The following is a 16,680-nucleotide window of genomic DNA, read 5'->3' as shown; positions in this document are numbered from 1 at the left end:
TTCCAGAACTTTGTGCATTTCTGTGTATTTTGGAAACAACATTACTCAATCCGGCATCGTAGCCTAATAGCTAAATCCTCATCTCGCAACCGCCAACATCCCATATGGGTGTTGGTTCCTATCCTGGCTACTCTACTTCCCATCCGGCTCCCTGCTTGTGGCCTGGGAAAGCAGTCGAGGATGGACCAAAGCCTTGGGACCCTGCACCCACATGGGAGACCCAGAAAGAAGCTCCTGTATCCTGACTTCGGATCGCTCAGCTCTGGTCTTTGCGGCCACTTGGGGAGTGAACCAGTGGACAGAAAATCTCTCTCTCTCTTTCTCTCTGTAAATCTGCCTTTCCAATAAAAATATATCAGAAAGAACGTTACTTTTTCTCTCATCCGAGTCGGAGAAGACTCGCAGAAAATTTAACGATGAATATCGACGCACAGTAAATCCTGAACCAGCACTGTAAGACTTTCTGTCTTTAAATGCCAAGTAAGTCTGGCATCCAATTTACTCTGGTAAGTTGGCTCTGGGTTCAACTCCCAAGAGCTGCCTCAGAAACTCCTCCAAGCTGTCTACCAGACCCGCCTTCGTGCCGGAGAAACTTTATAACGTTTTTTGGGCTTTGTTTGCTTGTTTTCCCACCTTGCAGCAGGCTCCAAGAGCGAGTCTCAGGGATGGGTGGAGGAGGTTGCCATGGAGACGGGTCCAGGGCCAGCGGCTCGGGCAGGGAGGTGGAGAGAGGCCGGAGCTCGGGCTCCGATTGGCCGAGCGGGCGCGCAGCGTTCTCCCGGCGCACATGCGCAGTGGCGGCGAGGCGAGGTCGCTGCCCGGCTGAGGCGCGGGGTGGGTTCCGGGCGGGCTCCCGAGGACGCGGCGGGGCCGTGCGGCCAGTGGCCGGGCCACCCTGCGCCGTGCGGGGAAGGGACGTGGCGCAGCCGGAGGCCCCCCTCTGCGGAGCGGGACTGAGCCCGCCACGCAGGCCACCGCGACGCCGCCGCCATTGTGGCCCAGGGCCTCTCGGCCGAGCGGGGGCCGGGTCCCGGCGACAGGTAACCGTGTCCCCGGGCGGCGGGCGCCAGTGTCCGAGCGGTCAGCACCCGAGCCCGGCTACCCGCGGCAGCTCGTGCTCGCGGCCTGCACCGAGGACGAGGACAAGGTGGGGACTGCTGTGGGATTGGGGGGCTGGTCCCAGCAGTGGCACGTTCTGGGGGGTCCCTGACTGCCCCTGCGCTGCCCTGGGCCATCCGGCGGGAGAAAAGTAGGAGGAACTGACCAGAAAGGGAAGGAGTGGGGACCGTGGGGACGGGGCCAGACCTCTGCATCTCCCTCCAGGGCCTTGCAAACCTTTGGGTCGGTTGGCACGACTGGTTGAGCAGGGCCAGGCAGGGGCTGGAGCCAGAGGACAGGTGGTGTCCTCTTCTCCCGGATTCTGAGGATTTCTTCTAGAATCCTGGAGGCATTGTCCGCCGTGGAAGCCCCTCGGTGACTTCTGAAATCCCACCAGCCTCTGCATCCACCTGGCCAATCCTCCCCACCCTCTTACCTAGTGCAAGGCTGGCACACCCGACCTTAACTTGCAAAAGCCGGTGAATGGATCAACCCTGTGGCCTGCCCACCTCCGTGGAAACCTGGAGCGCTTTGTCTAGAGGAAATCCTCCCCCTGTGTTCCAAGTTAAAGGAAGCTGCACTGTTACTGAGAGCTAACTCAAGCCTTTGCAACCTCAGTGCCTCCCGTACTGAAATGATTCTTTTCCTGCAGAAGTGTTTTAATCTGTCATTTTTGCTCAGGATTCTTTTTATATATATGTAAAAGGACCATTTTATTGGAAAGGCAGATTTATGGAGAGAAGGACAGAACAAAGTTCTTCCATCTGCTGATTCACTTCCCAAGTGGCCTCAGTGGCAGGAACTGAGGTGATCTGAAGCCACTAGCCAGGAACCTTCCTTCGGATCTTCCACACCGGTGCAGGGACTCTAGACTTTGGTCCGTCCTCGACTGCTTTCCCGGGCCACAAGCAGGGAGCTGGATGGGAAGTGGAGCAGCCAGGACATGAACTAGTGCCCGTATGGGGTGTTGGCGCTACAGGTGGATTAGCAAGATCCCTTGCTCTGTATTCTTTAAAAATGTCTTCTATCAGAGGCTGCAGCGATGGCTCAGAGGCTAAATCCTCACCTTGCAAGCACCAGAATTTCATATGGGCACTGATTCGTGTCCCCAGTGCTCCACTTCCCATCCCAGCTGCCTGCCTGCAGTTGAGAATGGCCCAAAGCCTTGGACCCTGCACCCACGTGGGAGACCTAGAAGAGGCTCCTGGCTCCTGGCTTTGGATCTGCCAGTCGTTGCGGCCACTTGGGAAATGAACCAATGAATGGAAGATCTTTCTGTCTCTGCTCTCTGTAAATCTGATCTGCCTGTCCAATATGAATTAATTAATAAATAAAATTTCTTCTGGTACCATCTGTGCAGTAGCTGTACCCCTTCAGTGCCATAACCAAGCAGATTGCCCTTAAAGGATTTGGGGGTGGGAAACCAAGGTACAGCTGAGTGTGTCTGCACACTCTGGAGAGTCTTGCTGTTTGTCTAGCTGTACAGCGGGATGCACCCAGAATTCTCAACTGTGGGGTTCGTTCTTGTGTTTCAGGGTCCCTTGCCCATCCCAATTCTGGACTCAGAACTCGTCAGCAAAGCCACTAACGTGGCCTTGAGGTTGTTCTGCCCCTGGCAGACAGAATGTCCTTCATGGCTCTCATGTGAGACTTAAAGTTGGCTTGCTCCTGGAGAACTGAGGAATATTTGCCAGCCTGAACGTCCTACCTTCAGCCATGCTGGCCTCCAGCAAGAGGATGGCCGCTTCGTCTCGCTCCCAGATCCTTCTCATGTGGAAGCCAGACAAGGTGCAAGGCGGTCTCCGCCACGGGGAGAAGCAGGTGCTCACCTCACGGCTCCTGCGGGACACCGAGACCTGTCGACAGAATTTCCGGAATTTTCCCTACCCAGACCTGGCTGGTCCTCGTAAGGCCCTGAGTCAGCTCCGTGAGCTCTGCCTGAAGTGGCTGAGACCCGAGATCCACTCCAAGGAGCAGATCCTGGAGCTGCTGGTTTTGGAGCAGTTTCTGAGCATCCTGCCCGGGGAGGTGAGGACCTGGGTGCGATCCCAGTATCCAGAGAGCAGCGAGGAGGTCGTGACGCTGGTGGAGGACTTGACTCAGATCCTGGAAGAGGAAGGTGAGCGCCGGAAGAGGAGAGGGAAGGAATTCCTGGGTGGCCAGGCGTGGTACGTCCAAAAAAAACAACCCCCTTTGAGAGAACCCGAGAAGGCGGAAGCCAGGGTGTGCGTGAAAACCTAAGCTCTCCGTCCCGCGTGGGGCTCCCAGTGCAGTCTGCTGGAAACCCAGCGCTTCACCTCTACCCGGAGGAGAAATGTCATGTAAGGATGTGGCCGCAGTAGTCCTGGGGGAGCCCTCAGAAAGTTAGCCTGGAAAGGTTGGCACTGTTCTGCTACTAACCATTTGCTCTGTGAACTGTTTCCAGAAAGGTGGAGGAGAAGGGGTCCAGGGTTCAAAAGAGATTCTCTTAAAAAAGAAAGAAGAAATCAAAAAATGTATGCCACATAAAAATCTAGTAGAATATAGGGAGTGTCGTAGGTATCGGGAAAGGTCTCCTAGCAGACTTGTTTCAGATGTTGGCATTGCAGTGTGAGGACAGCTCACGGTGCCTCCCCACCCGGGGTCTTGTGCGAGGGAGGGGTGCTGTTTCTGCTTGGTTTCTGCCCATCCTTGAAGACGGCGTGGGCGTCTGTGGAGCCAGTGGTTTCCTAGGCATCTCCAGCAAGACTCGGCTCCACAGTCTCCTTCTCTTTGCTCAGCTCCTCAGAACTCGGTCCTTTGCCACAAGACCCCCGAAGAAGACCCCGAAGGAAGATGTGCTTTCCAGGCAGGATGGCTGGATGACCTAGTGACCAAAGTGAGTCTGCGTGTCTGTTCTGTGTTCTGAAAATGTCTTACTGTGTGGAGGACATTGCCTATGCTACCTTGTAACCACTAGCCCCCGCCCCCTCTCAGAACTGCTTCAAACCTGAGCCCCGGTTTCTCTTGAGTTACCATGGCCCATTGAGGTACTTTATTATACTATAGGTATGTCAATTTGTCTTTTTGTGAAAACCTTGAATATTATAAAGTTATCAGTTCTCCTTACAGACCCAATTGGACTTTAAGATCCAAAAATGGGACCTAGCTAAATGGCCTAGTGGCTAAAACGTCACCTTGCATCCCATACAGGCATCAGTTCTAATCCCAGCAGCCCTGCTTCCCATCCAACTCCCTGCTTGTAGCCTGGGAAAGCAGTGGGGGATGGTCCAAAGCCTTGGGACCCTGCACTTGTGTGGGAGACCTGGAAGACGCTCCTGGCTCCAGGCTTCAGATCAACTCAGCTCTGATCATTGCTGCCACTTAGGGAGCGAAGCAGCAGATGGAAGATGTTTGTTCTGTCTCTCATCCTCTGGTAAATCTGATCTGCATTTCCAATAAAAATAAATAAATCTTTTTTAAAAAATAGGTGACAATTACATGGGAAAAATTTAAGAATAATCAATAATTTTTTAACTAGATGAAGAAAAGGAGCAAAAAGCAATACTAACATTACCAGAGAACATAACGCACCTAAAACTGTGGTAGTTAAATAGTGTGAGTATTGATTCCAGTTTGTTTGTTTGTTTTTAAGCTTTAATTATTTTTATTGGAAAGGCAGATATACTGAGAAAAAGACAGGGAGGAAGATCTTCTATCCGCTGATTCACTCCCCAAGCAGGTACAACAGTCAGAGCTGAGTTGATCAGGAACCAGGAGCTTCCTTGGAGTTTCCCACGCAGGTACAGGGTCCCGAGGCTTTGGGCTGTCCTTCACTGCTTTCCCAGGCCACAGGCAGGGAGCTGGATGGGAAGCAGGGCTTCTGGGGTACGAACCAGCGCCCATATGGGATCCTGGCGGCACGTGCAAGGCAAGGACTTTAGCCACTGAGCTACCACGCTGGGCCTGACTCCAGTTTTATTTTAGGAATGAGACACTCTGCATTTCACTATATAGCATGTAAAAAGAAGATGTAAGTTGTAACATGTTGGATTTCAGCTGTGACTACAGGTGTTTCTGCTTTAAGTCGGAGCTGCCATTGCAGCTGTACCAGTTGAAAGCAATAAACCCTATCATCAGATTTTCCTTCAGGAGCGCTAAGAGATACTATAAGGTCACCCACATGTGGATGAGGGTTTCTGTTTTACTTTGGAAGGTAGAGAGACCACGATAGACCAAGGGGACTGTCATCTGCTGCTTCGCTCTCTGGATGCCGGCAGTAGTCCAGAGGCAAGAGCCTCAGACAGTCCAGGTCTCCCATGAGGGAGGCAGGGCCCCGACGACAAGCCGTCACTGCTGACTCCCAGTGTCCCCACAACGGGAAGGTACAGATGAGATCCCAAGCCAGGAATCCAGCCCAGCCACTCCGACGTGGCTGAGCCGGACGCCTACTTCCACGTGAGGGTTTTGAGCAGAGTCTTCCTCCTGCCACACCTGTGTCCCGTGCTGTCACTCCTCCCCTTCCCACTAGTTCTCGAGCCAGTCTCATTTGCCATTGCAGGAATCGGTGACATTCACAGATGTGGCAGTGGATATTACCCAGGAGGACTGGGCACTGATGCGCCCTGTGCAGAAGGAGTTGTACAAGACAGTGACCTTACAGAACTACTGGAACATGGTCTCTCTGGGTAAGAAGTGTTCCTAGCCCGCCTCCTCCCAGCATGCCGCCTCAGTATCTTTCTTTTCCCAGTAATCAAAAATGGGTTGGATCTTGAAAACACCGGGCTGAAATGGGATCCTAGAGATGAGTGTCCCAGTTCCCCCCACACCCGGGCACAAGAAAGGCTGTGTTCTCCTCTTGTGGCCCAGACGAAGTGACCTGAGCAGAAGGGCACTTGAAACCATGATACCCACCCTGCCGAGACTGCCACCACCTCGTCTGCATCCCTCAGCGCATCTACTGCATCCAGGGGAGGACTCTCCCCCTAGGCGGTCCAGGCACTTCCCCTCTTGGGCAGCAAGAAGTTTTTGTCCTAGCTCTGAACTAGATCCTGTCCACGAGCCATTGTTCCCGTGCAGAAGCCTCAGCAGAAGCTAGTAAACATTGGCCAACTGTTCATGCCCGGGATAAAATGCATTGCATTCCTCCTGGACAGGGCTGACCGTGTACAGACCAACTGTGATTCCCATTCTGGAAGAACCGTGGATGGTGATCAAAGAAATTTTAGAAGGCCCCAGCCAAGGTGAGAGAAAAACCAGCGCGTGAGCACCTTTAACTCCCGGCTGTGATGGGGTCTGGCCAAGGGCCTCACCGCACAGATGGCTGAGCCGGACCCCCGGGCAGCTCAGCCACATCCCCTCACAGAGGTCAGCTCAGGAGCGGGGCTTGCCAGCAGCGTCTCCAACCTGTCCCTCCGTCTCTCCTTGTGTTGTCCTTGCCGGCCTCTGCATGACCCAGGCTCCCATCTCCCTGAGCTTCACCAGGGACTGTACCAGTGTCTCCTCTTCAAAACTTTACATTTCAGACCACCTTCTTTTTTTTTGAGCCTTTTTATAACATTTAATTGTTTTAAAGAATGACAGACACAAAGAGATTTTTTTCCATCCACTGGTTCACCCTCCAAACACCCGCCTTAGCCAAGTCTGGACCAGGGTAAAGGCACAAGCCAGGAGCTCCTTCCGTCTCTCACACACGGGTGGCAGGATCCCAAGTCCTCGGGCCAGTTCCTGCTGTTTTCCCAGGGGCGTTAGCAGGGTGCTGGATGGGACGTGGTTCACTCAGGACTTGATCTGGCACTCTGATCATCGCAGTGCAGACCTCCCAAACAGTGGCTTAACGAGCTGTGCCACAACATCTGCTCCTTGCGTTTCCTTTCTTCATTGAAAGTCCCTGTGCCCCCTCCTCCACCTCCTAACCCATTCCCTACACAAGACTGAGAAAGTCTGAGCACACTGAGGGGTCCGCCTACCTGCCAACCCCGTTCAGCCCGGTCCCTGACCCTTCCCAGAAGGCAGCCCCCCGCTGGATCCCCCCCCCGTAGAAGCAGGTCCCATTGGAAAAGTAGCAGTCAGGCAGTACGCGACAACCATGTCGCCAGCTGAGCCACGCAGTATTTGGGCGTAGTTTTATTTTGCGGTTTTTGTTTTTTGTGGGATCTTTTTTTTTTAATGCAAAATATAATTATTTTCTCCATTTTTTAAAATGAAGTGGTAGCGTGTCATGCATACCGTGTTGTACCTTGTCTGTTTTAGTTAGAAATGTTACTGTGTTTTGTGTTTTCAAGGTACTTTTTACTATATTTTGCAGAAGTGTTCCAAATGACTATGTAAAAAGCTTTCTCATGTTTTTTTCATATATGCATCATATTTTATTGTGTTTCAGTTTATTTTAAGGGCCTATTTGGTTATTTCTATTTCATCTTCTTTTCTTTTTTCTCTTTTTTTTTTTTTATTTGAAAGACAAAGTTAGAAGGGGGAGAAAGAGAGTGAGAACTTCATGGTCTGTTTCATTGACTGCTGTGGAAGAATTAAGACCAGGCTGGGGCGGCCCAGGCCCAGAAGTTTCACCCAGGTCTTTCGGAAGGCCCCAGTCCTGTGCCATCTCCGACTGCTTTCCAAGGAACAGTAGCAGGGAGCTAGATCACAAGTGCGGTAGCTGGGACTGGAACCAGTGCCCATGTGGGTGCTGGCACTGCAGGCAGCAACTTAACCCGTAACACCACAGTGCAGGCCCCCTTCTCATTCCCTTCTCCCTCTTCCACAACAACTCCATTTTGAAGAATTTCAAACCTGTAGAAAACTTGGAATCACAATACATTGAACCCCTATGCAACTTTCACTTGCAATAATTAATTATCTCGTAACCACTTTGTTTTATCTCTTTACACACACACATACACACACTTCATTTTTGCAGTGAAACATTGAAAACTGTTCCCACAGGCATGGTGACATCTCAACCCTAACTGTCCCATAAGAGCGTGACCTTCTAAACGCAGTGCCGTTCCCTCACTCCAGGTGTCTTACCTTGATGCAAGCGTGTCGCCAGATGCACTGGCAAGCACTCATATTTCACCTGCTTGTTCCACTTGCCTATGTCTGCAGTTCTTCTTAAAACAGTTAACTCTCACACCTTTCTTCTTTATCTCTTGTTGATCTTCCGTCATATTGCCGTTCCTAAAGGCTCTAGCTTCTGAACCATGACCCACAACCCACATTTGCCTGGTTATTTCACCAGAGCTCTGGCGTTTGTGCCCAGGCCTGTCGCAGAGGGGCCGTGCGGTCCCCAGTACAGGCTCTCAGAGGCACAGAGCAGGGATTGGTCTCATCGCCCGTCCTGCCCAGGGGGCTCACGTGGTGTCCGCTGCAGGATGGCTGCTTCCTTAGAAGCGCGTTTCTCTTTGCAGTTGATAGGTTGTCTGTGGAGTGCTGACCGTGAGGCCACGTAACTCTTCCACTCCTCAGTAACTTCACAGCATTCACTGATGGTCCTCATTTTACTCCATGGCTGTTTGCAAAGTGGTGATGTTTCTAATCCGTTCCTCCCTTCCAGATGGTTAGTAACATTCTCTGTGAAAAGTACCTCTCCTTTTTCCTGCCCCACGTTCACGTGTGCGTGCTACAGTGGACGGTGGAATGTTTCAGAAGTCAGAGCGTGGGTTCATTCAAAAATGTGCACTAACTACAGGGTGACAGGTTACCCACAGTCATTGGTCTTGTTGCTTTGAGGTTGTTCGTTGCAACTGCAGTGCTTGCCTGCACATATACATGGACTGTCTCCATGGATGGCACACCGCTTCCGGTCCTGCTTCATCCTCTGTGTGTTTATATACACCCATCTGGACAGTTCAGTCACATTCTGATTGTTCTTTCAGGGAAGGGACAACGTCCTGGTTTAAGAACATTGATTTTTAAGTTTATTTTTATTTGTTCTATAAATGTGAAATTATTACATTTCTGGTACTTCATAGCAATAAATGCAACATACCCAATTTATTGAAAATTGGGAAAAGCTGTCATTTCACTGTTCTGTTTCTACTTCTAAGATGTTTCCATACTGCTTTTTTCATATGACTTTACTCTGAAGTATTTTCTGGTGCCCACTGAGATTTTGGGGGGAAGAGAAATAAAGAGATGTGGAGGCAGAGAGGGGAAAGGAGAGCAAGTTCCTGCCCGCTGAGTGATTCTTCAGATGCCCACGGCAGCCAGGACTGAGCCAGGCCGGAGCTAACTGCCGGCGTGGAATCCAGGTCTCCTACATGAGTGGGAGAAACTTAGAGATTTGACCTACCACCTGTCCTCCCCCCCGCCGACCCGGGTCTACACTGACAGGAAGCTGGAGCCAGAGCCCAGATCCAGGCACTCTGCTGGCTTACCCTCCAGGCCAGAGGCCCGCCCACCACACTCATTTTTGTATTTGAATGTAAGTAGTTTGTAAATTCTAATAGCACAGGGGGAAAAAATTAAGTATTTGTCTCTCACCTTGGTCATTACCAAGACCTTCCCCCACTGGGCTACGTGTGTGTGTCTGTGTGTGTGTGTGTGTGATACCTACCATCATCTTTACACAGATGGACTTGATGTACACCTGCTCTTTTTTTAGTTAATCAATGTCCTACCTGTCTTTTCTTACCATACTCTAGGCCTGCGCCTACCTCGTCTTGTCAGTTACTGATCTCCCGTTAACCCCTGCTCTAGTCCCTTACTGACAGGGATAGTTGTCATTTTCCCTGACTGCATGCATGCAGCTCTATTGAACGGATGTATTTGTTAAGTTACTTTATATCTTAGAAAGTTTCTGAACCATCTAGTATCATTTTGCTATATTATAAATTCCACATTTTATAATGTTGTAGAATTCCCTTATATAATTCTTACATTTGCAAGTTATATGTTTCCCACTAGTTTCAAATGAGAAAGACATTGTACCATACAGCTTGTTTGTTTTCATTTGAGTTCACCATTTTACAAATTATTACCTTTTTAAAAAAAAAAAAAAAGATTTATTTATTTATTGGAAAGTCAGATATACAGAGAGGAGGAGAGACAGAGAGGAAGATCTTCTGTGCAATGATTCACTCCCCAAGTGAGTGCACAACAGCCGATGCTATGCCGATCCGAAGCCAGGAGCCAGGAACTTCTTTCCGGGTCTCCCACGCAGGTGCAGGGTCCCAAGGCTTTGGGCCGTCCTCGACTGCTTTCCCAGGCCACAAGCAGGGAGCTGGATGGGAAGTGGGGCTGGCGGGATTAGAACCAGCGGCCATATGGGATCCCGGCGTGTTCAAGGAGAGGACTTAAGTCGCTAGGCCACGCCACCGGGCCCACAAATTATTACCTTTTATCACTTCATGAAATGGCCACTGTATCTTTTTTTTTTTTAAGATTTATTTATTTATTTATGTTATTGGAAAGGCAGATATACAGAGAGGAGAGACAGAGAGGAAGATCTTCCGTCCGATGATTCACTCCCCAGGTGAGCTCAATTGCTGATGCTATGCCGATCCGAAGCCAGGAGCCTCTTCTGGGTCTCCCACACGGGTGCAGGGTCCCAAAGCTTTGGGCCGTCCTCGACTGCTTTCCCAGGCTACAGGCAGGGAGCTGGATGGGAAGTGGAACGGCCGGGATTAGAACCGGCGCCCATATGGGTTCCCGGGCGTGCAAGGCGAGGGCCATTGCGCCGGGCTCGGCCACTGTATCTTGTACTGTTTCCTGAAGGAATTAGGAAATAAGCCCAAACTATTTCCAAAATTTATATCTAACTTGGAAATAGAAGAAACAAGAGAAGTGTGAGCAGGACTGTAAGGTGATTTGTAACAGAAAGGCATCATGAGAGAGGGCCGAGACTGGGAAGGGCAGGCCCCTATTGCCTGCGAGGAATCAGTGGCTAACGTGTTAAACCTGAGGTAGTTGAGTATTAGGTATAAAAGAGATCACAGGAAAGGTTCGATTCTTACGGGATGGAGTGTCAACTAGAGATGTTTTATCCTCAGACTTACGCGTACAGCAAGGCCGCTGCACCCCGCTGCCACAGTTCCTGGGTCAGAATGTCTGGGTGGGACCCAGGGACATCACACCTCCCCCGGGTGATGGTATAGCTAGTTCTCTGACTGTCAGCGTGAGCGAGAGGTTCGAGGGACAGGCGATTCCTGCAGGCGTCCTGTGAGCTGGTTTATTTTATCTGCTGTCACCTGTGCTGAACGGTGAGGAACCTCTACGTTTTTAACTGTGTTAGCTTCTGCTTTTCTGTCCTTTTCTGGAGCTGTAGTGTCATTTTATGTTTGTCCTTTTGCTTCTGTTTTGGCGGTTCCCTTTGCTAAGTAGAGGAAAATTTACGATATTCTTTTCATTTCAGAATGGGAAACGGAAGCCAAGCCATGTCCCCCAGTACAGGGTCCTTCCAGACTCAAAAAGGAGGGAACCGAGCCCATCAAAGTGGAGAAACCCTACGATTATGACATCACCATAGAGACAGAAGCCTGCGGGAAAACTGCCCCGAGTGGGATTGATTTCCGTTTCAAGTCAGTCTGTTCACCGGAAGATGATGCAACAGAAGAATATCTTAGTAAATATGATATATATAGAAATAATTTTGAAAAGCATTCAAACCTAGATGTACAGTTTGATACCCAATCCGATAATAAAACTGCTGTGTATAATGAAAGCAAGACGGCCTTCAACCATGTCTCCTATGCTCTTGTACACAGGAAAATACTTCCTGGGGAGAAGCCGTACAAGTGTAACGTGTGTGGGAAAAAATTCCGGAAATACCCATCGCTCCTGAAGCACCAAAGCAGCCACGCCAAAGAGAAGTCTTATGAGTGTGAGGAGTGCGGGAAGGACTTCCGGCACGTCTCGTCCCTCATCGCACACCAGAGGATGCACACCGGGGAGAAGCCGTACGAGTGCCACCAGTGTGGCAAAGCCTTCAGCCAGCGGGCACACCTCACCATCCACCAGAGGATCCATACCGGAGAGAAACCCTACAGATGCGATGACTGCGGCAAAGATTTCAGCCAGCGCGCCCACCTCACCATCCATCAAAGGACGCACACGGGCGAGAAGCCGTACAGGTGCTTGGAATGCGGCAAGACCTTCAGCCACAGCTCGTCGCTCATTAACCATCAGAGAGTGCACACCGGGGAGAAACCCTACATATGCAACGAATGCGGGAAGACGTTCAGTCAGAGCACGCACCTTCTCCAGCATCAAAAAATACACACCGGGAAGAAACCCTATAAGTGCAACGAGTGTTGGAAGGTGTTCAGCCAGAGCACCTACCTCATCCGGCACCAGCGGATCCACTCCGGAGAGAAGTGTTACAAATGCAACGAGTGCGGCAAGGCCTTCGCTCACTCCTCCACTCTCATACAGCACCAGACCACTCACACTGGGGAAAAGTCCTACGTCTGTAACATCTGTGGGAAGGCCTTCAGCCAGAGCGCCAACCTCACGCAGCACCATAGAACACACACGGGGGAGAAGCCCTACAAATGCAGCGTGTGCGGGAAAGCCTTCAGCCAGAGCGTGCACCTCACTCAGCACCAGCGAATTCACAACGGAGAAAAACCCTTTAAATGCAACGTGTGCGGGAAGGCCTATAGGCAGGGGGCGAACCTCACCCAGCACCAAAGGATCCACACCGGAGAGAAGCCGTACAAGTGCAATGAGTGCGGCAAAGCTTTCATATACTCCTCATCCCTTAATCAACACCAGAGAACTCATACCGGGGAGAGACCTTACAAATGCAGTGAGTGTGATAAAGATTTTAGCCAGAGAACATGCCTTATTCAACACCAGAGAATTCACACAGGGGAGAAGCCCTACGCCTGCCGGATATGTGCGAAGACCTTCACGCAGAGTACCAATCTTATTCAGCATCAGCGCGTTCACACGGGCGCCAAACACCGGAACTGACGGACGTGGGGGGGACCCCACTGAGACTCTGACAGCTTGGTCGCGCGGACGTCTGACGGGGTGTGCTCCCTGTGTTCAAGCCGTATGCAGGCAACAACCTGAAGTGCAATACACGTTAGATGCTACCCTGCAGAAATATCCGAATCCGTAGTGTGGAGAGAACCTGCGTGAACTCAGTATGAAATTTAAGAAGGAGACTTGATTGGCTTCTTAACCTTTATTGTTAGGTCAGTAAAATTGATTCCAGAAAGAGCAGGTTTTCAGAGACCCGTAAGGTAACATCTGTGAGTGTAGGTCAAGTACTTGATGAGCTCTTAGGAAAGTAGGTTGGGAAGGCGTCCGCCAAGCGGAGAGATGTGGCGCCACAGCGCGCCCCTGGGACCACAGCGGAGTTCTCGTAGGACGTCTGTTTCTTCTCAGCTCTTTGAAGCCTTAAAATCCATCGAGGGTTCCTCCCCCTTTTCCAACTCCCCCTGTCCTGATATGCAATAACTGCCAAGTGGGGCCAGTAGGTTTGGGGTCCAAGAAAGTCAGAAGGAAGGAGCTTAAGGATTTGCTTGTGACCACTGTTAATTACATTTTCCCACAGATACGGAAATGCTACAGATAAGATAGAGAAACTAATGTGTATATAATTCTCAGATGTGTACAGATGTAAACAGGAAAAATGGAACATCCTAAACTTCAGTTAATCTTTAAGCCATATCAGCTTTGACTTCATTTGGGTTTTCACATCTAAAATCATCCTCAAGGGAAGAGAAGCAGGCACACAGTTCCAGCTTGATTTCTAAATTTGGGACGTACGGTTTCCCTGCAACCGCCTCACGCAGAGGAGTCCGTTTCTTGAGTGTCTGAACGTCAGAGCTGCCTTGAGCGCGAGCATGGGGATCCTGCCCCTTGGGCTGCCCCACGTCCCCCCACATCCCGGCGCTAGGCAGCTCTGTAGACATTGTAGCAGGTGCATAATGGAAAGCAGATACAAGTTCAGCAAGGAGTGTGGTGGGGCGGGGGAGAGTCCAGACAGACTGCAGTGAGGGAAGAAGGCGCAGGTAGCCAGCGTCACATACAGCACAGCCGGACTTCACCTAAGTTCAAATCCGCCTCATTGGAAGAAAACAGTGCAAGTTAGGTGACGTCCTTTTGTCAAGGAGCAGTTGGCAGCCCAGTACTCCTTCATACGTCAAAGTAGAAACTACCCATGCCGTGTCAGAAAAAAAAAAAACATTGCATTTGAAAAAAAAATATATATGCAGTGATCATGAAGTCATGATAAGTGAGTCCGTGGGCCCTGGCCAGTGGATAAGCACACCTCCGTACGGAGTGTCCTCGGCGTCCTCGGTGTTCTGCTGTCGAGACCGAAGGCCATATTCCAGCTGAGTTCATGCTCGTTTTGTTTCTCCAGTGCCTTGCATATAGCACGTGGTCAATACATAATCGGTTGAATTGATAAATGAAATGATGAATAAATTTATATAGAGTCGAGTAATAAAGTAGAATTGACTGGCATGAAGTAAAAAAAAAAAAATGGTAGAACCAAAAATACTTCTTTGTGCTTTTTTTAAAATATACATATATATTTTATTATTTATTTGAAGAAGAGAAAACTAGCTTGGACCTGGTTCGCTTCCCCAGGGTCTGCAAGTGGACGGACAGGACTGGGCTAAGCTGGGGACCGGACCATGTCTCCACGTGAAAGGCAGGGGCGCTGCGGGTCGCCTCCGCCTCCCATGATGCAGATGCGCTTTAGCAGGGAGCTGGAGCCAGGGAGCTGGAGCCAGGGAGCGAGCGCAGGTGTTTTCAACACTCAGCCAGCGACCCACCCCATGCGCATGTGTGGGCGAAATGTTCACCCAAATGCCGGTTGGGTTTTTGGGGATAACCTGAAGATGAGAAAGCATGAAGCATCTCCGCACAGGAAATTTTCTTGAGCAGAATGGGTAAAAGCCAATTCTAGTACCGTAAATGCCCAAGTGAATTCACATTGGCCATGCAACTTCACTTGAGAGCGTTGCTGTGAACATGGAACCCACCTGAAGTGGCAGCATCTCCAAGGCTCCACTGCTAAGGGTTTTGTTAAGAAAGCGTTGCTTCTCCTTGAATTGGCCAGCTTTGATCACACAGGGTCCTTCGCAAGGGACAGGCTGCAAAGCATTCACATTTTGTTTCCTACTTAATGAATAAATTTAGTTGTGTTGAAGCTGTTTAATGCCACTGCACCCTTCACAAAGCATTTGCTAGTGTCTTTTTTTTTTAACATTTAATTATTAATTGAAACAGTCACAGAAAGACAGAGAGAGAGAGAGATCTTCCATCCACTGATTCACTCCCCACATGGCCACAACAGCCTCCATTGGGATATGCCACATCCAGGAGACTAGAGCTGCTGGTTTGTTTTTTTTTTTAAGATTTATTTATTTTTACTGGAAAGATATGCAGAGAGGAGGAGAAGAGACAGAGAGGAAGATTTTCCATCTGATGATTCACTCCCCAAGTGGCTGCAATGGCCAGAGCTGAGCCAGAAGCCAGGAGCCAACAGCTTCTTCCAGGTCTCCCACGCAGGCGCAGGGTCCCAAGGCTTTGGGCCATCCTCGACTGCTTTCCCAGACCACAAGCAGGGAGCTGGAAGGGAAGCAGGGCCGCTGGAGCTCCCAGAACACAAACTGGTACCCATATGGGATCGTGGTGCATGCAAGGCAAGGACTTGAGAGCCACTAGGCTACTGCTCCAGACCCTAGAGCTTCTTGTAAATATCCCATCTGGTTGGCTATCTTCTGCTTTACCAGGTGTGTCTGTAGGTAGCTGGAGGGAAGTGGAACAGCTTGCACAGGAACCAGTGCCCACATGGGATGCCAGCGCTGCAGCTGAGCTTTACCCACAAGGCCACAGTACCTGTCCCTAGCACTCAGAGTGAATGTGTGCAGGGTTACCGCCGTAGCACCGTCCTGTGCCCCTGTTTCTATTTCCTGTGTATAAAGTCTTCCACAGACACACGGAGGCAAGTGTTGCCCTTATAAAGTAACAGACTAGTAATAGTGGAAGCAGTCTAAATCTTCGTCTTTTCTCCCCGCTTTTCACAAGTTGTCTGATCCATGAGGAATTCACGTTTTTGTTAAGCAAATCTTAATTTACCACAGTCTTTCTTATGAACATTATCAAATAAATGGGAAAGCTTAAATAACAAACTGTTCACCGCCTAGGTTTAAAAATGAACATTCTCTGTATTTCTTACTAAGTAATTGGAAAATAACTTATACAGATGACATTTTACCTCCAAATACTCACGCACACATGCCATAAAAATGAAAGCAATCTTTTACATAACCACAATTCCATTATATACCTTAAAAACACTACCATAACGCTTGACTATTGAGGTCATGTTTAATGTTCCCTGATGAAGGCCCAGCACGGTAGCCTAGTGGCTAAAGTCCTCACCTTGCATCCGCCGGGATCCCGTATGGGCGCCAGTGTGTATCCCGGGTGCTCCACCTCCCATCCAGCTCCCTGCCTGTGGCCTGGGAAAGCAGTGGAGGACAGCCCAAAGCCTTGGGATTCTGCATCCGTATGGGAGACCCAGAAGAAGCTCCTGGCTTTGGATCGGCTCAGCTCCAGCCATTGTGGCCACTTGGGCAGTGAAAACAACAAAAACCTCCCTGGTGATCTGGTCTTCATAGCCTGCAGTTCTGTTTGCGTGCTACACCTGCCGCATCT

The 16,680-nt window shown here is 50.1% G+C and overlaps 1 protein-coding gene across 1 annotated transcript; it reads left to right on the top strand.

Annotated features, from left to right (window-relative positions):
- Positions 1-908: 908 nt before the first annotated feature.
- Positions 909-14,499, top strand: ZNF287 (zinc finger protein 287). Its single transcript, XM_041000599.1, has 6 exons — positions 909-1,040; positions 2,634-3,217; positions 3,858-3,955; positions 5,618-5,744; positions 6,213-6,299; positions 11,408-14,499. Exons 2-6 carry the CDS (start codon positions 2,815-2,817, stop codon positions 12,967-12,969), a joined length of 2,277 nt encoding a protein of 758 aa, XP_040856533.1. The 5' UTR covers positions 909-1,040; positions 2,634-2,814; the 3' UTR covers positions 12,970-14,499.
- Positions 14,500-16,680: the final 2,181 nt, after the last annotated feature.

This window comes from Ochotona curzoniae, unplaced genomic scaffold, assembly GCF_017591425.1.
Source record: "Ochotona curzoniae isolate NIBS_2020 unplaced genomic scaffold, NIBS_Ocur_1.0 scaffold_2453, whole genome shotgun sequence".
NCBI lineage: Eukaryota > Metazoa > Chordata > Mammalia > Lagomorpha > Ochotonidae > Ochotona > Ochotona curzoniae.
The sequence above is the reverse complement of the archived record's forward strand: the minus strand, read 5'-3'. Positions and strand labels throughout refer to the sequence as shown.

Bases quoted from the DNA above. Each gene is read 5' to 3' on its own strand.
- ZNF287 (XM_041000599.1), top strand. From the start codon at position 2,815: ATGCTGGCCTCCAGCAAGAGGATGGCCGCTTCGTCTCGCTCCCAGATC. The intron at 5,745-6,212 runs GTAAGAAGTGTT...CCTCCTGGACAG, and splicing joins CTGGAACATGGTCTCTCTGG to GGCTGACCGTGTACAGACCA. The intron at 6,300-11,407 runs GTGAGAGAAAAA...TTTTCATTTCAG, and splicing joins TTTAGAAGGCCCCAGCCAAG to AATGGGAAACGGAAGCCAAG.